The sequence below is a fragment of the Panthera tigris genome, chromosome A2 (genome assembly GCF_018350195.1).
Source record: "Panthera tigris isolate Pti1 chromosome A2, P.tigris_Pti1_mat1.1, whole genome shotgun sequence".
Taxonomy (NCBI): domain Eukaryota; kingdom Metazoa; phylum Chordata; class Mammalia; order Carnivora; family Felidae; genus Panthera; species Panthera tigris.
This window is the reverse complement of record NC_056661.1, coordinates 14,790,411-14,813,391: the sequence shown is the minus strand read 5'-3', so window position 1 is coordinate 14,813,391 and position 22,981 is coordinate 14,790,411. Positions and strand designations below refer to the sequence as shown.

General features: G+C 40.1%; 1 protein-coding gene across 5 annotated transcripts in view; it reads right to left on the bottom strand.

Annotated features, from left to right (window-relative positions):
• Positions 1–22,981, bottom strand: part of KIF15 (kinesin family member 15) — a 77,759-nt gene that overhangs the window by 42,791 nt on the left and 11,987 nt on the right. For all 5 annotated transcript variants that reach the window (XR_006214750.1, XM_042978722.1, XM_042978719.1 and 2 more), the window contains exons 4-10: positions 22,853–22,929; positions 17,871–17,908; positions 15,788–15,885; positions 14,293–14,472; positions 6,520–6,729; positions 3,673–3,798; positions 3,390–3,512 (exon numbers count right to left, since the gene is read on the bottom strand). Coding sequence is in view for 4 of the 5 variants with exons in the window: in XM_042978722.1 (XP_042834656.1) it covers positions 3,390–3,512; positions 3,673–3,798; positions 6,520–6,729; positions 14,293–14,472; positions 15,788–15,885; positions 17,871–17,908; positions 22,853–22,929 (852 nt within the window). In the remaining variant the exon portion in view is untranslated. The remainder of the gene's footprint in view (positions 1–3,389; positions 3,513–3,672; positions 3,799–6,519; positions 6,730–14,292; positions 14,473–15,787; positions 15,886–17,870; positions 17,909–22,852; positions 22,930–22,981) is intronic.

Here is a 22,981-nt window from a genome sequence, read left to right as displayed (position 1 = left end):
TACTTTTGCGTCATCCAGTCTTGTGTCCATGTTTGTTTGTAGGATCTGGAGTGACAAACACCAAACAAAACTGTGCTTCGACAGTCACAAGGCCACTAGGATCACAGGGTGCTGGAGTGGGGAGGAGGCTTCCTCTCCCCGTGCCTTGTACCTTCGGGCTGGGGCTCTCCCCCTCACCACCCCTCTCATATGCTCCCCCTTAGGTATACTACCCTGTTGGGCTGGGTCACCCCAGGATCTGGGTATGTTTACCTAACACTGCCTGCTTCCTGGGACAATCCCACCCCCATGGAAAGTAGCAAACTCCTCTTCCCCTCGGGAAAGACTATCCCCTCCCCTCTGTCCTGGCGCACAGTAAGGATGTGATGAACTACAGAGGTGGCTTGAGCTCCATCAGTCTGGCAGAAACCACTGTCTCCAAAGGAACCCACCCTATATTTCCTAATAGCCCTCCTGGAGGGAGGAGTTGGTCGGACAGCTCCATTTCTGTTTTACTACCACACTAAATGTTATTTTAAAGAAATGTCTCTTGAGAAATTATCTTAAAGAAATTACTTCTTTGAGACAACTTCTAAGAGGTTCAAAAGGCCCATAAAACCCACAGGGTGATAGTAAGAGCCAACAGTTGGCTACCAACCAGATCAAAGGGACCCAGTTGTGAAGCACCCAATATCCTAGCGAGGGAAAAAAAAACTGACAGTCTCAAGGTCCCCGTGTTCTTGTCTCAAGCCAGGTTTGCCCATTGGGAAAGATCTAAATAGCACATCCTTAAACAAGTCCCAGATATCCTAGCCACTTTCCACCGGTAGGCTGCAGAAGGGGACTTACCATTGATAATGACTAGCATAAGTCTCCTGGTTTTATTGTTTGATGTATTCAGAAGTCATTTCTAGTTGTTTCTGATGCTAACGGCCAGCCTCATTATAAGGCACTCCTGTATATTCTGACATCACTGTCACATCAGTGACATCATAATCCTAATTATCCCTGCAGTTCTCCCCTCTCTAAAAGCTTCTATTAAGTTCAAAGAGATAGGGTCAGGAAGCTGTAATGATTTTTCCTCCTCATATTACAAATACCCCACACAGGGTCATAATCCAATAAAATGAATGAGTAACTAGATGTATAGTCTTCTGGTTTACCCAGGAGAAGAGGTAACATGGACCTTTTCACTTTTACATGGTAAGATGATCAGAGAGTCTACTTGGCGGGGTAGAAATGACCAACTTCTCCTTTAAAAGAAAGAGGAAATTAATCTGCCAATTCATGATACTATGATTCTTTTGTCTAGAACCAAAGGGATCTCTAACGTTTCCAAAAGGAGTGGGGAATCCTTGGTGTTTTAACAGTCTGCACCAGAGGGTGGCAAAGCACTACTTGCTCATGGGCCAAACACAGTCTGCTGTCTGTTTTTATAAGTAAAGCTGCACTGGATCACAGCCATGCCCTTATGTTTACATACTGCCTGTGGCTGCTTTCTCACTAACAAGGCAGAGCTAAGTAGCTGGGATACGGACTATCCAGCCAAAGAAGTCTAACATATTTACCTTTACAGAAAAACTTTTCTGACCACTGGTGTACACAAATATCAAGGAAGCTTCTTACATATAAGAAAAATGGGGAATCCTTGCAGGTATAGACAACTTAAAGGACAAAGCTAGCCAATATCATCAAACTATTTTCATAGCAAAACCACACACGCATACACACACCTCTGATTGCATCAGTTTAGGTAAATAAATTTAGTCTCCAACCCAACTGCAAAGGAAAAACTTTGCCTTTGTTTAGGAAAACACAAGTAAATTAATACTAACCATAAGACCTAATCTAGATCTCAAACTACATGAGCAATACAGAAGGCTAGGGAAGATGAAATAGAAATCTTGCTTAGAATCAATAGCCAAATTATGGAAAGAGCCCAAATGTCCATTGACTGATGAACGGAAAAAGAAGATGCGGTGTATATATACAATGCAATATTACTCAGCCATCAAAAAGAATGAAATCTTGCCATTTGCAGCAATGTGGATGGAGCGAGAGCATATTATGCTAAGTAAAAGAAGTCAGAGAAAGACAAATACAATACAATTTCACTCATATGTGGAATTTAAGAAACCAAAACAGATGAACATAGGGGAAGGAAAAAAAGAGAGGGGGGGAAGCAAACCAAAGAGACTCTTAACTATACAGAACAAACGGAGGGTTTGGGTAGAGGGAAGTGGGTGGGGGTTTGGCTAGATGGGTGATGGGTATTATGGAGGGTACTTATTGTGATGAGCACTGGGTGTTGTATGTAAGTGATGAATCACTAAATTGTACTCCTGAAACCAATATTACACTCTCTCTATATATATATTATATAATGTATATTTTATATTATAAAATATATACATTTTAGTTACATAGTGTATAAATACACTAACTAGAATTTAAATACAAATTTAAAACAAAAAAAGAAGTCTTGCTTAGAGATAAGCTTTCACAGAGAAATAAATAGAAACTAGTGTTAATATTAGGGCAATCACAAAAGTGAGATGCTACAAGGTTAAGTATTTTTCCAATTTATTGTACTCAGTATTTTACCCTATTTTCTTAATGGTTATTTACTTAAAGAGAGAGAGAGTGAGCAGGGGAGGAACAGAAACAGAGAGAGAGAGAGGGTGGGGGGGAGAGAGAGAGAGAATCCCAAGAATCTCAACCTCACAAACCGTGAGGTCATGACCTGAGCTGAAATCAAGAATTGGACACCCAACCAACTGAGCCACCCAGGTGCCCCTACCTTATTATTTTTTTTTTCCAATATATGAAGTTTATTGTCAAATTGGTTTCCATACGACACCCAGTGCTCATCCCAAAAGGTGCCCTCCGCAATACCCATCACCCACCCTCCATATCAACCCTCAGTTTGTTCTCAGTTTTTAAGGGTCTCATGGTTTGGCTCTCTCCCACTATAATCTCCTTTTTTTTTTTTCCCCCTTCCCCTCCCCCATGGGTTTCTGTTACATTTCTCAGGATCCACATAAGAGTGAAACCATATGGTATCTGTCTTTCTCTGTATGGCTTATTTCACTTAGCATCACACTCTCCAGTTCCATCCATGTTGCTACAAAGGGCCATATTTCATTCTTTCTCATTGCCACGTAGTACTCCATTGTGTATATAAACCACAATTTCTTTATCCATTCACCAGTTGATGGACATTTAGGCTCTTTCCATAATTTGCCTATTGTTCAAAGTGCTACTACAAACATTGGGGTACAAGTGCCCCTATGCATCAGTACTCCTGTATCCCTTGGGTAAATTCCTAGCAGTGCTACTGCTGGGTCATAGGGTGGGTCTATTTTTAATCTTTTGAGGAACCTCCACACTGTTTTCCAGAGTGCCCCTACCTTATTTTTAATCAGCTTGGCTCTCTGAGCAAAATTAAGCGTTGACAGGGTTTCCCCAAAACACCTGGATCCAGGATGAACATTTGCAATTATGGCTGTTCTGGCATTGCCTCCAAGGGAATCCTGTTTAATGATATGAATGGTACACATTTTCAGGAGAGAAACCACAGATTTTTTTAAGCAAAGAAAATGGATATTCTTACCACTAAGGCTGAGAGATTACCTATCAACCATAGTGAGAGTAACCAGAAAAGGGGTCCAGGAGGCCAATGATCTACTTTACCCGAAGTAAAAAGGTAAGTTTGGAGTCTCTGTAGCAAACATGCCTTTGTTTTCCATTACCCACATCGACAAGCGCAGTGATCACTTGGCCCAGGCAGCTCAACGATCGGTTTATGTTACCTGCCTCCTAAAGGGAAAAAGAACGAAAAGTTAGGTGCACTGGCATTTTGAAATAAAATATGGCTAGTAGTGCATTTTGAATGGAAAGTCAAGTCATTGACAATGATATTAAGGATAACTGATTTTACAGCAAAAAGATGTTCTCAACTATCCCCTTTTTCCTATTTGACACACATTGCAATTTTAGTATTCAAAGACAAATACAGAAATTATGTGAAGGAAAAAAAAAATATGTCACCTCGTGATTGTAATGTTTTAATTTGACCTATAGGTAGGGATGAAAATCTGGAAGGAACAGAACAAAAAGTTGGAGTAGTGTATTAATAGGCATATTTTTCAATTCTTTTGTGTTAAAATGTTTGCTACTGGGGCACCTGGGTGGCTCAGTTGGTTAAGCATCCAATTCTTGATTTTGGCTCAGGTCATGGTCTCATGGTTCACGAGATCAAATCTTTCATTGGGCTCTGTCCTGAAAGCACAGAGCCTGCTTGGGAGTCTCTATCTCCCTCTCTCTCTCTTTTCCTCCCTTGCTTGCGCATGCTCTCTCTTGCAAAATAAATTAACTTCAAAAATATAAAATTTTAGGGGTGCCTAGGTGGCTCAGTTGGTTATGCGTCTGGCTTCGGCTCAGGTCATGATCTGGCAGTTCGTGAGTTCGAGCCCCGCTTCGGGGCGGTGTGCTGACAGCTCAGAGCCTGGAGCCTGCTTCGGATTCTGTGTCTCCCTCTCTCTGCCCCTCCCCGACTCACGCGCGCGCGTGCGTACGTGCGTATGTGGGTGCATGTGCGTGCTCTCTCTCTCAAAAATAAACATTAAAAAATTTTTTCCAATATAGAATTTTAAAATGTTTGCTACATTAAAATGGTGTGGTAAATAGCCCACCCCATGTCCCACAAAGTCACTGATGAACTTATACCAAGAGAATATTCAGCCTAAGTCTGTAAGGTATTAAACCTCTTTAAAAAGTCGTTTGGGGAGAAAAAAAAATATGTTACACTAGATTCTCACTGTATTTAGTATACTTCAATAACTGGGTCCGCAGTGGTGGGAGTATAGAAAAACGAGAGGAAGAGTACAAATTATCAAGCAAGATGTGCTGAGTTCACACGCCACACTGTCTGTTTCAGCAGTCAGTAAATCAGAAAGGTGCTGACAGCACTGTCTGTGGAGCTGGACTCCTTCTGCAGATCCACTACTAGCTGTGTGCCCCTGGACAATTTCTCTTCCGTTTCTCTAAAATAGAAGGGACAACAGATAATAGAAGGGACTACTTCCCAAAGATGCCGCAAAGGCTAAATGAGTTAATATACACAAAACACTTGAAACATGCCCAGCATGTGTCCTATTATAAACATATGCTTTCTCTTTGCTTCATGTCTCAATGGAAATATGAGCCTAAGATCTCCTGAAACTGCCTGACAGTTCAGGAGACTCCTATCTTTACTTTTAACGCAAAAGATAGACTGTTGGGGCACCTTCGTGGCTCAGTTGGTTAAGTGTCCAACTCTTGATTTTGGTTCAGGTCATGATCTCGTAGTTCGTGAGTTCGAGCCCCACGCAGGGCTCTACACTGACAGCATGGAGCGTGCTTAGGATTCTCTCTTTTTCTTGCATCCATGCTCTCTCTCAAAATAAATAAAAATTAAAAAGAAAAAGTAGACTGTCTTCCACCATTTCCAACTGGCTATCATACACCCTCAACTATAGTATCCACACGTTTTACTGACAATGCAGATCACAATACATGTATACACATCAGCAATACATATTCAGAAAACCTGAGGTCCCACTGCCAATCCCTTAGCCTAGGACGAGGTCCTTGCCCTCCCCCTGAAATATTAACCAGCACAGCTGCCCTCCTTTCTCTCTAGGCTCTCCCCGTGTGAACCTGGCAATGGTGAGCCAGATGGCGCACCTTTTATTAAACAGGCTTTTGAGGGGCGCCTGGGTGGCTCGGTCGGTGAAGCGTCCGACTTCAGCTCAGATCATGATCTCGCGGTCCGTGAGTTCAAGCCCCGCGTCGGGCTCTGTGCTGACCGCTCAGAGCCTGGAGCCTGTTTCGGATTCTGTGTCTCCCTCTCTCTCTGACCCTCCCCCATTCATGCTCTGTCTCTCTCTGTCTCAAAAATAAATAAATGTTAAAAAAAAAATAACAATAATAAAAATAAATAAATAAACAGGCTTTTGAAATCGCTCAAAACTTTTCAGTGTTTCCCAACGTTTGGAGAGTTGAGCACAAACCTGGCCTGGCACTCCTGGCCCTCAGTGGCCTGGGTCTGCTTGCACCTCAAACCCAACCCGTTCCCTGATCCATGCTGAAGTGCCGAATGCCATACTCACTCTGCATCCACAATCACCCTTGAGATGTGCCCCAGCTGGGCATGTATTCCCTGTTCCTCTCACCCAGTCCAAATCCTGCCCCCTTGGAGAATCCACTCAAGAACTACTTCTTTTCCATACTTCCCTCAAGCGGTCCAGTCCCTTCTTCCTCTGACCCCAGCTGATATTTGTACTAGCATCCCTTCTGGTATGAATTCAGATGCTCTGGCTACAGACTTGTCTTATCCTGCGTATGTTTAATGTCCCTACACCACAACAAAAATTTCTGCACCTTTAGAATGAGAGCAACATCTCATTCCTTTGTAACCTTCACACACTTACCTTGGTATTGACTTTTAGTAATTAATTCACACACAAGTTGAGTTGAAGACCAGAATTCCATTCTTACCTTCAACCTCACGCCTTCTGCATGGGTGTCTTTTTGCCTTTCAGATCCTGCTAAGTCCACCAGATTGAGTAGAGAGGTCCGTATATTCACAGTCTCATTGCTTTTCTCCATTGACTCGATTGTAATTGTAAACACTGCATGAGACCGAGAAGATTCTCTATTCATTGATGTTGATGCCACACGTCTGTTTCTCCACCCTCCAGACAGCACCTAGGCAACAGGGAAATATACTGTCACAACTTCCAAGTGACACAACAGCCACTATCCTCAGTATGAAATTTTGTAAAGGACAACGAGAAGAAATATTGGTCCATCGAGGAACGCACTCAAGTTACTCTCCCCTTTCTGGTTCCCTCTCCATGTTACGGAAAGAGAACAAATAGGAAATCAGCAGGCTGAGGATCCAGAACTAGTTTTGCTGTTCTCGATTTGTATTAACTTAATGCAAATCATAAAATCTCTCTCAATCCTTTTGCCTAGATAATGAGAAAGTTAGACAAAATAAATCTCAAAATTACCTTCAAGACCAACGTTTTGTCAGCTCTTTTGGTCTATAAAGACCTCCCTGATCCCTAAAGGCAAAGAGGAGGCATGAAAGTCCAAACTGCAGGCTTTGGAATCAGATGAACATGAAGTCAAGCCCCGGTTCCACTATTTACTAGGTGTAAGGTCTGGGCCAGCTGAACCTCTTCAAGGCTCAGTCCTGTATTTGTAAAATGGGAACATGGGCACCTACCCGACAAGGCAGAACATCACCAACGGAAATGAATGTGCTCACTAATCACCTTGGGATCTTGATAAAATTCACATTCTGATCAGTAGGTGTGAAGGCAAGGCCTGACATTCTGCATTTGTAACAAGCAACCCAGGCAATGCTAACAGTCTGAGAGCTACGTTTTTGAGTAGCATGGAAATAATATGTATAGGATAAAATGGGCGAATTAGCATCTTACATCAAAATGTAGATTAAAAAATTTAAACGAAATAACAGACACAAAAGAAGTTAGCACAGTGCTTGGCACATACACTCAATAAATGGAGCTATTAGAATCCTATTAACCAGGCAAAGCATAAAATTGAAGCTATTGGTTTCTTTTACATTTTTTGGATAGTACTTTATGCTTATTTTTCATAACACTAAATACTGTATATTAAATATTAGGTAAGCCATAATACATTCTTCATACAGCTGGAAAGAAAGACACAGACCCTCAAACATGGGACAAATTCTAAAATACTATTGTCTTAAACAAGCAAGGTACAAAGGCAGCACAATATACTATCATTTGTGCAACATATGGAGAAAAAGCAAACACAACTGTGTTTCTTTAAATCCTCATATAACGGGCAACTGGCTGGTTTAGTCAGAAGAGCGTGCAAGTTTTGATCTTCGGGTCATGAGTTCAAGCCACACATTGGGTGTAGAGATTAAATTAAAAAAATTTTTTTTTAGTAAATAAATCCTTATATAAAAACCAAATACAAACAAAAATCAAAAACAAAACCAAAAACTACTTGGTGAATGTTCATGGACTGGAAGACTTAATAGTGTCAAGAGGTTACTTCTCCCAAATGTAATCAACAGATCCCACACAAACCCACTCAAAATCCTAGCAGCGTTTTGTACACAAACTGACAAGTCAATTCTATAGGTATGAAATTGCAAAGGACCAAGAATAACCAAAATAATTGTTTAAAAAAAAAAAAAGCTGGAAGATTTACTCTACTTGATTTCAAGACTTAACTATTCAGCAATAAGAAGCCACCAGAACCAAGAAAGTTTTATACTGGCAAGAAGAGATACCTAAATCAATTAAACAATACAGGTATAAATCCATACACATATAAATCACTGATTTTCATCAAAGGTGCAAAGGCAATTCAACGGGAAAAAAAATTGTTTTCAACAAAGAGTGCCACATAATGGATCAAAAATAAAAAGGCAACTCATAGAATGTACAATACTAAGGGTGAACTCTAATGTAAATCATAGGCTTTGGGTGATGATGATCATGTCGATATAGGTTTATCAAATGTAAAAAATGTACCACTCTGGTGAGGAATGTTTATAATAGGGGAGGTTACTATGCATTTGTGGGGACAGAAGGGTATATGGGAAATCACTCTACCTTCCCCTTACTTTTGCTGTGAACCTAAAATGCTCTTCAAAACTGCAGTCTTGGGGGCACCTGGGTAGCTCAGTTGGTTAAGCATCTGATTCTTGGTTTTGGCTCAGGTCAGGATCTCGTGGTTCATGGGTTCGAGCCCCACATCGGGCTAGATGCTAACAGTGCAGAGCCTGCTTGGGATTTTCTCTCTCTCTCTCTCTCTCTCTCTCTCTCTCTCTCTCTCTTTGCCTCTCCCCCGCTTGTGGGCATGTTCTCAAAAGTAAATGGATAAATGGGGCCACCTGGCTGGCTCAGTCGGTTAAGCATCCGACTTCGGCTCAGGTCAATGATCTCATGGTTAGTGAGTTCGAGCCCCATGTCAGGCTCTGTGCTGACCGCTCAGAGCTCAGAGCCTGCTTCAGATTCTGTGTCTCCCTCCCTATCTGCCCCTCCCGCGCGCTTGCTTGCTCTTTCTCTCTCTCAAAAATAAATAAAAACATTTGAAAAATAAAAATATATAAACGGATAAACTTAAAATAATCAAGAAAAATAAGAATGATTTTTTTTTTAAGGAAAATACAGTTATGTGGTTTACAAGAAACACCTAAAACATTAACACAGAGAGACTGATGGCAAAACATATACCAGGCAAATTCTTTTTTTTTTTTTTTAATTGTTTTTCCACTTTTGAGAGACAGAGACAGAGCATAAGCAGGAGAGAGACAGAGAGAGGGAGACACAGAATCTGAAGCAGGCTCCAGACTCTGAGCTGTCAGCACAGAGCCCGACACGGGCTCAAACCCACGATCCGTGAGATCATGACCCGAGCTGAGGTTGGCCACTTAACCAACTGAGCCACCCCGGTGCCCCTATACCAAGGAAATTCTAGTCAAAACAATGAGAGGTACCTGAATATCAGACCAAAGAGATTTTTAAAGCAAAAAGTGTTAATATGAAAATATAGGGATACAGGGTCAAAAAAATATAGATTTAAATAAAAGGAAGTTATACTAACTCTACTGCTTACATATGCATCTAATAAAACAGTCTCTTTATGTATATATATATGAGATAAAAACAATCAAGATGAAATCATTACAACCAACACCTTAGCTGGAGATTAATACATCTCCTTCAAGTACTGACAGATTATACAGAAAAAAATCTGAGTAAAAATACAGTATAAATCCTTGTATTCAAGGATATTCTTCTCATGAATACATTTATAAAATTGTCCACTGTATTAATTCATAAGTCGTTTCTCAATAAATCTCAAAGACCAAGCATCACAGAAGACCACCTTCTCTGATCACATTGCAATTAAGAATTAACATGAGAAATAAATTTTAAATAATCATAAATTTGGAATTTCAAATCATATTTCTTTTAAGTTTATTTATTTTGACAGAGAAGGAGAGAAAGCACATTCCAAGCAGGCTCACCCTGTCAGCACAGAGCCCAACGTGGGGCTTGATCCCATGAACTGTGAGATCATGACATGAGCCAAAATCAAGAACCAGATGCTTAAGGAAGAGAGATAGGTGATTCCTGTCAGAGCTGCTGGGATTGAGAGAGTATTTGGGACCGTGTCTGAGGGGAGAGACATCTTTGTAATGGGAATTCCCAAGTCTTGGAACAAATCCACATAGGTGTTTGGGTAGGAGATGTGTACCCTTGGGATATTGATGAAACCCAGTGTTTGATTATCTCTATCTAATGGCCTGTGTTTTAGCCTTTCTTCACCTCTCACCTGACTGGGTAATCTGAACCTCCCTCTCTCCCCCAATGAACTCTGACCTATAACCTCTGAGCATACCCCACAGGACTGGGCCCTCCTTAACCATCCATCTTGCTTCTAACCTATGTAAATTTCTGTAGTGGCTATCTTATGTAAGATACAATAAAAAAATTATTGTATAAAGTTTCTATTAAATGTTATGAAAATGTTAAAAAAAAAAAAAAGAATGGGATGCTTAACTGAGCCACCCAGGTGTACCAAATTTTAATATCTTAATTGTCCTGTGGATCTAAGAATTTTTCCATTATAATTTCATTTTGACCCATGAATCACTGAGAAATGTGATCTGACGGGCACCTGGGTGGCTCAGTCGGTTAAGCATCCAACTCCTGATTTCAGCTCAAGTCGTGATCTCACAGTTCGTGAGAACAAGCCCCATGTTGGCTCCGTGCTGGGCATGGGCCTGCTTGGGATTCATTCTCTCTCTCTCTCTCTCTCTCTCTCTCTCTCTCTGCCCCCATCCCTATCCGTCTCCCCAGATCGCATGCGCATGCGCTTTCTCTCTCAGAAAAAAAAGATATTAAAACTTGTGTGAAATTTAAACAATAAGAAGTAAACTTAGAGCATTAAATACTTACGTCACAAAAGAAAGGCCAGATAAGCTAAGCATCCAGCTTAAGAAGTTGGAACAAAAGCAGGATGAGAAAGAAAAAAACGCAAGCCATATAAGCAAAATCAACTATGCAAAAAGAAAACAAAATAGGGGGCACCTGGGTGGCTCAATCAGTTATGCATCCAACTCTTGGTTTCCGCTCAGGTCATGATCTCATGGTTTGTGAGTTCGAGCCCGGCATCAGGCTCTGGGCTGGGAGCGTGGAGACTGCTTGGGATTCTCTCTTTCCCTCTCTGCCCCTCCCCTGCTTGTGCTCTCTCTCTTTCTCTCTCTCAAAATAAATAAATAAACATTTAAAAAAACTTTTTTTTTTTAATTTTTTTAATGTTTATTTTTATTATTTTTGAGACAGAGAGAGACAGAGCATGAATGGGGGAGGGGCAGAGAGAGAGGGAGCCACAGAATCGGAGGCAGGCTCCAGGCTCTGAGCCATCAGCCCAGAGCCCGACGCGGGGCTCGAACTCATGGACCGTGAGATCGTGACCTGAGCCGAAGTCGGACACTTAACCGACTGAGCCACCCAGGCGCCCCTAAAAAAACTTTTAAAAAAAGAAAACAGAATTGTAGTTACAGCAAATATTTTAAAGATGAGAATACTGGAAAAAACTTTTTGTCAATATATTTAAAAACTGAGAGGAGACTGAAATTTTCTAGGAATAAAAAGCATCCCTGAACTTCTGACCCAAGAAGAGATAAAACTGCAAAGCTCTATCGCAGAATTTTCATTGGTAGCTAAAAATCTTCTCTCAGAACATAAGGCCCAGATGATTTGGGGAAACAAATGATTTTTATGAGCAAGTCTTTCCAATCATACAAACTTCCAAAAAAAGACAAAGGTGATAATAAAACAAACGAAAAAAAAGTTAGGAAAATGGAAAATCACAGGTTGATCTCAATCTTTAACACTGAGGGAAAATCCTACACAAAATACTAACAAATGTAATCCAATATTCTATCATGTTAACATGTTAAATGTTAGCAAATGTTAACAAGATCATCTCAATAGAAGCAGGAAAAGCACCTAACAAATTTAACACACACTCTTAATTTCTGTAAGGCAGCAAGGTGGATTATAAAAGCATTCTATAAAAATTAACTGCATTTCTATACACATGAAGCAAAATGCAATTTTTTTTTAAAAGTAGGCTTTACTCCCAGCATGGAGTCCAATGCAAGGCTTGATCTCACGATCCTGAGATCAAGATCTGAACTGAGATCAAGACTCGAATGCTTAACTGACTGAGCCACCCAGGTGCCTTATAAAGTGCAATTTAAAAAACAGATTACCTTCTATAAGAGCAACAAAAAATATAAGGTATATTGGAAAAAAGTTAATAATTAGCTTACATAATTATTTTTTAGGTGAAAAGTATTATATTGCAAGACATTAAAGACCTAAATAAATGAAGAGATAGATCATGTTCATGTATGGACTCAATATTGTATAGATGCCAATCCCTCCAAACTGGTCTATAACTGCAATGTAATTACAATCAAAATTTTGGGGGGTATATATATATGTACACACACAAACACACACACACTGGGTCACATGTAAAACCTATTTCTTACTATGAGAGTCACAGTGTAAAATGTTTGAATCATGGGGCACCTGGGTGGCTTCAGTCGGTTAAATGTCCGACTCTTGATTTTGGCTCATGATCTCAGGGTCGTGAGATTGAGCCCCGTGTCAGGCTCTGCACTGGGTGTACAGCCTGCTTAAGATTCTCTATCTGCCCCTTCCTCTGCCTCTTTCCCGCTGTACATGCTCTCCCTCTCTCAAAAAGTAATGAATAAACAAACAGAATCTTAAAAAAAAAAAAAAAAAAGTTTAAATCAGGAGGCTTGCTGAAGCTGGAAGATTTTTTTTTTTTAATTTTTCTTTTTTAACGTTTTATTTATTTTTGAGACAGGGAGAGACAGAGCATGAACAGGGGAGGGTCAAAGAGAGGGAGACACAGAATCTGAAACAGGCTCCAGACTCTGAGCTGTCAGCACAGAGCCCGACGCGGGGCTGGAACTCATGGACCGCGAGATCATGACCTGAGCCGAAGTCAGCCGCCCAATCGACTGAGCCACCCAGGTGCCCCGTGATGGAAGATTATTGAACTATAACTTTTTTAATTTTGTTTAACGTTTATTCATTTTTGAGAGACAGAGAAAGACAGTGTGAGCAGGCAAGGGGCAGAGAGAGAGGGAGACACACAATCCGAAGCAGGCTCCAGGCTCCCAGCTGTCAGCACAGAGCCCAACGTGGGGCTCAAACCCAAGAACCACAAGATCATGACCTGAACTGAAGCCGGACACTTAACCAACTGAGCCATTCAGGTGCCCCGAACTATGATTTTTATACACACACAGATATTCATACAATGGATTATATACAGCAGTGAAAATAAGTGAAATGCAACGTGGATAAATTTCACAGACATCATTGATTTTAAAAAGCTACAGAAGGCTAAATATGCACAATTTATTAAAAGTCCAAAGTAGGCAAAACCAACCTTTTCAGAAATACATTTATGATTTAAAAGCACAAGGAAACGATCATGACATTCAGCATAGTGCTCATGTTTAGGGAGGAGCCAGGTACATGAGGCAGGAGAGGCATATAGGTTGACAGGATGGTGTTGGTGATATCTGGGTCTTGATGGTCTAAGGTCCTCCAAGTTCATTTTGACATTAAGCTTAGTAACTTATATGCATGTGCCAGTATTTTGTATGTATCAAATATTACACAATAAAAATTTGTTTAAAATCAACTGGCCAGGTCAGACCCCATAAAAATGCGAGTATTTTGCAAATTCCCATCAAGAGGTTTGTTTGTCCTGAGGCGAGTGCTCAAAAGAGGTTGGCTTTTGACACCTAACAAGTAAACAAGGGTAGAAAATAAAGGGAAGAGAACAGCCAGCTGGTTTAAAAAGTAGCAATCCCAGAAGCTCCTCAAAAGCACAGCTTCCAGGAAGAATCACTAAAGAGATACAGACGTTAACAACGTCCCCCGGTGGCCTACAGGGCGCCTGACCGGAATGAATGGCACCTAAATAATGCAAAACCAAGAGGCTCAAAGTTCTATTTTAGCTACGGGGGAGAGCTATATAAAACAGTCATATTCTTTTTTCTCCTCATGAACCTTCTGTGTCATGCCTTTACAAAATTATTTTTAGTAGCTCAATTCTTGCTTTTTTTTGAGATCAAGGTGCTTTCACAACACGTTACATTGCCTAAGGATCAAGCTGCTGAAGGGAGCGTACCTGATAGGCTTCAGCCGCTGAGGTCACCACCTGTTCCACTGCACCAACAACGAAGACTCCCTTCTTGATATGCTCCCTTAAGTACAGTCCGGCTGATGCAGAGTCCAGTAGGTCATAGATCTGCTCGTTGTAGATCTCAATAAAGGAACACTTGCAAAGGAAACTCTTTCCAGCTCCAGCCTGGAAAGAGAAGCCTCGCTGAGATACGTTCTTGGCATGAGTCATCCCTCTCATGAGTGCTACCCTTTCACTTGCTTCACAAGGTGTGCATTTCCTACCATGTTGTCCTTTACACGATACAAGATCCCTAAAAGCCAAGTAAAAGTCCAGATAACTAGTTTTGACACATCATTACATCTTAAGGCAGCATCAAACTGTGATCCCAGGAGGCCTAGGTCTCCAGAGGTGACTCACAAGCAAGACAAAGAGATGGGACTCAGGCGGTTCAGATGGGCAATTCCACCTTCTTAAACTGAGGTGAAACTGACAAACACCATCATATTAGTTTCAGGTGTATAACATAATGATTCAATATTTATATATATTGAGAAATAATCACCACAGTAAGTCTGGTTAACATCCATCACCATACACACAGTTACATATTTTTTTCCTTGCGATGAGAAGAACAATTCCATTTTTATCTGTCACATACTGGACTTGCTCATCAAGTGTTACCTGAAGCAACTGTTATGTTCTTTAAAGACTGAAAATAATTTGTCTCAAAAGCCTCTCTATAGGGTTTTTAACCAGAGAAACACATGGCGCTAAACCTACGTCACTGGCACCCAAGGTGCGTGCCTAACTGCAATTGTTAGGAATAGTTTCTGCACAGGGTAGTAATAATAAGTCAGTGTTATGTGTCAGTCTCCTGGGTACACACAGACTGGAACATGCAACACTAATGGCTCTTAAGCCTGGAATCTACCAAGCTAAAGAAGCACAATCATGAGAAAGGCCCAACTTGGGAGTCAATGGAACAGAGAAGCCCCCATCACCAGGGTGATGGGATCACACTGCATACGAAACCATCAAATTATCCTCAGGTGGTAGAAGGTGCTGCACAGGAGGCAAGGATGGTTCCAGCACTCCTGGGCATCCTGAGGAACTAGGGACACCTGCAGTCAAGTGTGAGCCTATGAGCAGTAGGTGATGGGGCTTAATGAATCTGTTTTCCTTAGTTAAAATTCTCTTTATACTTTCTCTCTTGCAAAATCTGAGAGCCTAAGAAGCACACATTCTTTTATCTTTTAATCTGAGTTTATGGATGATAAAAATTTTAGAAACTAAAAATGTTTAGAAAATTAATAACTCAGAATCCTTCATTTTTTCTTAAGAACTGAGAGGTTGTTTTTTTTCATGCCACACCAGGCTATCCACATTGCAGAGTACCACTTAGGACCGACCCTCCATGTGTTATGAGCTAATTACTAGCAGCTAACTGCTCAAAACTAGGTATTTCATAGAACCACTTTATTTTCATAGCAAGTTTTACCTTCTCTTTTTCACGATCAATCAAGGAAAACAAATATTCAAAACTTCGTGGGATTACTCCTCTCAGGTTATGAGAAAAATGATCAGATTCAGATGGTCCTGAAGAAAAATGTATAAAAACATATATATATATATATATATATTCATTATCTTTATAACAAGAGTCCTTCAAAATGGCAATATCGAAAGGAAATTTATTCAGAAATAAGATGACATTGTACAATCAGTTTCTTATTTGTGCCCCTGAACAAGTTTTAGTCTGAGAGAAAAAACAGACCTTGCCACCATCAACGGGACTGAAGGAAGGGCCCTCAATAGCCACTAATGCTGGCTACACCTGGAATATTATAAATGGCCCTTGTAAACTGTACCTAAAATAAATAAATAGATAGATAGATCTCAGAACTGCATAAAGTAAACAAAGAGGACAAAGAATATGAGTATGCAGATAATTTCATAACATTTTCCTGTTAAATAATATACAAAGATATTCAACATATTCTTTATGGTTACCTTCATCATCTCCTGCCTCATCTATGCCTTAGCTCCTCATCCTGTTTCTACTCACCCCCTCCCAGACTATCCCATTCAGCTGCCTGAGTAACCCTTTTAATTATGTATCATATCATGTAGTTCTTTAAAAAACAAAACAAAACAAAACAAAACAAAACAAAACAAAAAACCTCCAATGACTTCACACCGCACTCACAAAATACAAAATCCCAGCTAGGTCCCACATGAGATGGCCTCAGAGTATAACTCCAACGTCCCTCCCTACAACACCTTGGTGTGGAAAACTCCCCTCTAGCCCATGGGTGTTCTTGATGTTTGAACACTCTTGAGCAAGTTCCCAACTCAGCCTACAGCCTGGAAGATTCTTCTCCCAGAGTCTGTGGTTCCTTCCCATTTCACTCCGTAATTCTCTTTCTTACTATAACTCACAATTCAGAAGCCATTAAAAAACAACCACCACCGAAATTCAACCACCAAAAAAAAAATTAAAAACTTTGGCAGAGGGAAAAACCTTAAATCAAAAGAGAAATGAAAAAACTAAAGAAAAATCTGTTATGTTGTACACAGAGGGCTAACCTATTTTACAAAAATCCCCACAAATGAGTAGGAAAGAGATAAGCCAATTTTTTAAATGGGAAAAAAGCTTGAAGGGGCATTTTACAGAAAGGATATTCAAATGTCCAATAAACATATGAAAGATGCTCAGTTGTCAACAGACATCAGGGAATTGCAAACAAAAACACAATGAGATAATACTACACATACTCCAGAAAGGCTAAAACTTTAAAAACTGACAATACCAAGTATAGACAAGGACGTGGAGGCCCCAGAATTTCCATATCTATCAGGGCCATATAAATACGAAAGCTGATACACACGTAACTATGATCCAGCAATTCCACTCCTAGAGATGTACCCAACAGAAATGAACTTGAAAAGACACATACAAGATAAAGTGGCATAGCAGCAGTATTCATATGGTCTAAAACCGGAGACGATCCAAATGTCTATCAACAGTAAAATGGAAAATGTGGCATATTCATACAATAACACATTATACAGGAACGGGATACAGCAATGGAACAAACTAGCACTACATGCAACAACATGAGCGACTCTTAGAAACTTAATGCTGAGAGGAAGAAGCCAGACACAAAAGAGTGCATACAGTACTCTCATCTGTAGATGTTCAAAAACAAGCAAAACTAGTGATGATAGAAGTCAGAGTTCTAGATACTTCAGGGGAAGGAGGTAAAGTAGTTACCAATTAGGAATCTTGGTCTGGGTGGTAATTTTACAGATTTATAAGTATATAAAAAGTCATTAAACCCAATTCAAAAACTGTTTATTAAGCACCTACTCTGTGCTAAGCACAGACGGAACACAGCTGCAAACATGGACTTTGTTATCATGGAGCTCCCAATTTGACATAAGCCTGGGAAATATCTCTAATTTTATGAGGTCAACATAGTATATAGAAAGTATGACTTCCCCCAAAATGTACTTGGTGCCTAGGTGCTGTCATTGCAGAGTAGATTAAGCCAGCCAATAATAAATTTTAATTCACTTACCCATCATCGTAAATGTTTTCCCTGAGCCAGTCTGTCCACTGTAAAAACAAATGTTTTATATGTTATTTTTACACACAAAACTTAAAAGACTACCCTTCTACTTTAATAAGGTCTACTAATAGATAAATTTTCTCCACAAACATTGGGTGACTGGGTGGCTCAGTTGATTGAGCGTCTGACTCTTGATTTCGGCTCAGGTCATGATCTCATGGTTTGCAGGATACAGCTCCGCTTGGGGTTCTGCCCTGACATTGTGAAGACTGCTTGGGATTCTCCCTCTCTGCCCTTCTCCCATGCGTGTGCGCGCGTGCTCTCTCTCTCTCTCTTTCAAAATAAATAAATAAACATAAAAAAAATTTTCCCCACAAAGATCTTATTTTCCTTCTTTTTTAAAATTATATTAGGTAGAGACACTTGGCTGGCTCAGTCAGTAGAGCATGCAACTCTTGATGTCAGGGTAGTTAAGTCTAAGCCCCACATTAGGTGCTGAGCTTACTTTTTAAAAAAATTATATTAGGTAAAAAGTGAATGATTCATTTTTTTTTCTCTCCTATTCTACCACCAAGAGCTACACTGTTAATTTCTGGTAATTCTTCAGGATTATACAAACATAGCCATCAGAGTTTTTGTTTAAAAAAAAATTTTTTTTTAAGGGAGCTAGAACGCAGGAGCTGGGGACAGGGGCAGAGGGAGAGAGAAAGAGAATCTTAAGCAGGCTCCATGCTCAGCAAGGTGCCCGACACAGGGCTCAAACCCATGACCCTGGGATCATGAGCTGAGCCAAAGTCAAGAGTCAGACACTTAACAGACTGAGCCACGTAGGCGCCCCTCATTTATTTTTATTTACAAAACTGAAATACTGCTCTGTGATCTGTTTTGTCCTTTAATTTTATCTCAGATATTTTTCTGTGTAGTAAATAGAGATCTACTTCATTATTTTTAATACCTACATTGTATTTCATGAATGTATCATTTATTTAACCAGAACCAACTGGAATTTTGTTTTCAACTTTTTCTGTTCTAACAATTTAGCAATTCCTTTCCTAAATTATGCCTTTAAAGATACTTAAATGTCTTCATTTAAAAACACAGCAATTTCAAAAACCCTTATGGTACAGGCCTGATTTTTGTGCGTAGCGTCATGTCTCCTCCGTTACCCCAAGAAACAAGAGTAACAAAAACTAAAACTAAAAACGTTTATGTGAAAGATAGATGTCGATCAGGATGTCAAATGTCTTTAGTTTGGATTCACAGCCCAAATATTAAAGAAAAAATCTGAATTGACTTTTTGGTTAAATGTCCCCAAAAGATTAAAAAAAAGAAAAAACAGGGGGCACCTGGGTGGCTCAGTCAGTTAAGCATCCAACTTTCACTCATTTCTGTCCAAGTGTTTCTCATTTCTACCTTCTTCTACCAAAAGAAATTTTGGTTAAATTATTAATGAATATGCCACAAATTAAACATAATTAGTATAACTGCAAGGTATTTAAAGATAACAGTTCTAAAGATAACACAGTCTCTGGTAATTGTGGCTCTATTTCCAATTCATTTTTTAACTTTACCACTCAAAATACTCTGTGGGGAAAAAAAAAATCTTTCTTAAGACAAATGAGAAAATAGGCCTCTGACTTACTGCTCAAGAGAAAACACTCAGCTCTCCTGAACACAGCTGAAAAGTAAGCATGAAAAGCAAAGGCAAACTTTCAAGTTGGTATATATGTGCATATGAGCCTAAAGTTCATACTTCTTAATGTGTTTTTTATTTTCTTGTGTTTTGAGACAATTATAAACCAAGGGCACATGCACAAAAAGCATTAGCTGCCCAAATATATTTAAAAAATTTTTTTAATGTTTATTTATTTTTGAGAAAGAGTGTGGGTGGGGCAGGGGCAGGGGCAGGGGCAGGCAGAAAGGGAGACGCAGAATCCGAAGCAGGCTCCAGGCTCTCAGCTGTCAGCACAGAGCCCGACATGGGGCTCGAACCCACAAACCGCGAGACCATGACCTGAGCTAACGTTGGACGCTCAACCGAGCCATCCAGCCGCCCCTCAAATGTATCAAATAATTCACTACATTCTATTAAAAAGCTCTAGTTCTAAATACAATTTGAAAGTCTACTGCTAAAAAAAAATAATAATACACTACAAATATATGCCCATTAATCTATATATCCTATAAATCTGAAATGATACTAAAATTCACTTTGTACAAATGCCAAGGTGACAATGCCTTCTGGACTCCATCTCACATTCCACATTAAATCTATAGCAATATTTTAAGGCTGCCAAAATTTAGAAAGTTGAGGATCATGACTCACTTTAAATATACATATAGAAAACAATTTGGCAAGTTTCTCATAAGGTTGATCATAGACTTGCCATATGACCCAGCAATTGCATGCCTAGGTATTTACTCAAATGATTTGAAAACTTATGTTCACACAAAAACCAACATTCAAACGTTTGTAGCAATACATTCATAATCACTAAAAACTGGAAGCATCTAAGATATCCCTTCACAGGGAAATGGATAAACAAATGATGATAAATCCATACAGTAAAAAAAACTACTGAGAAAGAAAAAAAAGTTATTTATGCCTGCAACAACACAGGCAAATCCTATAGGCATTTTTAATAAAAGAAGGAAGCCAGATCCAAAAGGCTACATATTGTGTGGTTCCATTCATATGACACTCTGGAAAAGGCAGAACTATAGGAACAGAAAATGTATTCGTGTACCCTGGATGTCAGGGGTTGAGGGAAGGGGGAGTGGCTGACTACAAGGGGGACAAACGGGAAACTTTTAAGGTGAAGAAACGGTCCTTTTCAAAAAAAAAATGGGGGGAGGGGGCACCTGGGTGGCTCAGTCAGTTGGGCATCCAACTTCAGCTCAGGTCATGATCTTGCAGTCCATGGGTTCAATCCCCACATCAAGCTCTGTGATGACAGCTCAGAGCCTGGAGCCTGCTTCGGATTCTGTATCTCCCTCTCTCTCCCTCTCTCTCTCTGTCCCTTCCCCACTCATGCTTTGTTACTCTCTGTCTCTCAAAAATGAATAAATGTTTAAAAAAAATTTTTTTTAATTTTTTTAATGTTTGTTTATTTTTGAGAGAGAGACAGACAGACAGAGAGTGAGCAGGGGAGGGGCAGAGAGAGAGGGAGACACAGAATCTGAAGCAGGCTGCAGGCTCTGAGCTGTCAGTACAGAGGCTGACGCGAGGCTTGAACCCATGAACTGTGAGATCACCACGAGATCATGACATGAGCTGAAGTCGGACGCTTAACCGACTGAGCCACCCAGACATCCCAGAAACAGTCATTTTCAGTGCCGGGGTAGTAAATAGATGGCTCTCTACATTTATCAAAACACGATACAGCTGTATATCACAAAGGGTGAACTTTAAAGCATACAAACTAAAAAACAAGCAAAACACATCAACTAGGATGTCAGCGGTCCCAGAATGGAATGCACATAACTACATCACAAGTGTGTGACATTACACCAAAGGCAGTGGGCAGCAAAGGAGCTGACCTAAGTAACTTTAGAAAAGGAGGTTTTGACTGGAAATTATTAAGGCTTTAAAAAAAAAAAAAAAAAAAAAAAAAGAGGGGTGCCTGAGTGGCTCAGTCAGTCAAGCATCCGACTCGTGGTTTTGGCTCAGATCATGATCTCGTAGTTCGTGAGTTCGAGCCCCACGTCAGGCTCTGCACTGACAGCACGGAGCCTGCCTGGGATTCTCTCTCTCCCTCTCTCTCTGCCCCTCCTCTGCTCTGTCTCTCAAAATAAATAAACTTAAAAAAAAATTTTTTTTTTAAAAAGAAAATGAACTGTACATAAACACTGTACTGTGTAAATGTGTTTCTCACAGGGATACAGGATAACAATTCTGAAAGTACTTTACATGTATACTGGGGCTGGACGAATCAGTAAAGGGATGATAGAAAGTGGCAGCCAGGTTTCTCAATGCCAGCAAGGGAAGTTACAGATAAACAAAGAAGGAAGGTTAGAATGAACCCATATGGATTCTAACCTCCTGGATTAGAGTCAGAGACATAAGCATGAACTCATGTTTAACTTAATGTATATATATGCAAACGGATAGATACAGATACAATTACAGGTATGTCCACATACACGACTAAGTATGTATACATATATTACCTAGCTGTCTACTGAGAAGGCCTAGAAGCAATGACACTCCAGTAGCAACAAACACACCTAGTGCCCACATCCTGGTTTCTGAATACCATTCTCCAATAAAAGGAACCAGGGCTCCTTGTCGAAATGGCTGATTCTAGCCCTAGGACAGGGAAAACACAGATGAGCCAGGAACAGCTTGTGTTGTCATAAAGGAAGTGCTCAAGCAAAAGGACACAGAAACCAGCCTCAAACAGCTCCCAATGGCCAATCTAGGACAATATGAGCAATATGATAAAAATAAGGTATTGGATTATAACCCAAAGTATAATTTAAAAAATGGGGGAGAAGAGACAAATCTTCCTCAGAAAAGAATTTCAAATAATATACTCTTTTCTCCACAAGGTAGCGTTTAATACCCCCCCACCCTCATTATCCAGGTGAGTCCAATCTAATCACATGAATTAGAGAACCTGTCCCAGCTGTAGTCAGAGGGACATGTGACTAAGGAAGCAGGGTTGGAAGGTTACGTGTTGCTGGCTTTGAAAATAAAGGGGCCAAGTAATATGAGTGGCCTCTAAAAGCTGGAAGAGGCAAGGAAATGAATGGAATTCTCCCTAGAGCCTCCAGAAAGGAACACAGCCCTGGACACTTATTTATTTTAGCTTATTTATTTTAGTGAGACAGCAAGACTCATGTCAGACTTTGGACTTACAGAACTGAAAGACAATACATTTGTGTTGTTTCAAGCCACTAAGTTTGTGGTAATTCACGGTGTGGCCATAAGAGATGAACAGAAGCACTCACGACTGCACCCTTGTGTAAGGACAGAGTCGGCAACTTACTATGCAAAGATGGTGCCATTATACCCGCTCATGCAAGACTCCACAATGCCCTTGGCCACAGTCGAAAACACGGACTCCTACAAATGTAAGCACCAAATATGTTAACATTTCATAAAAATGAACCACATT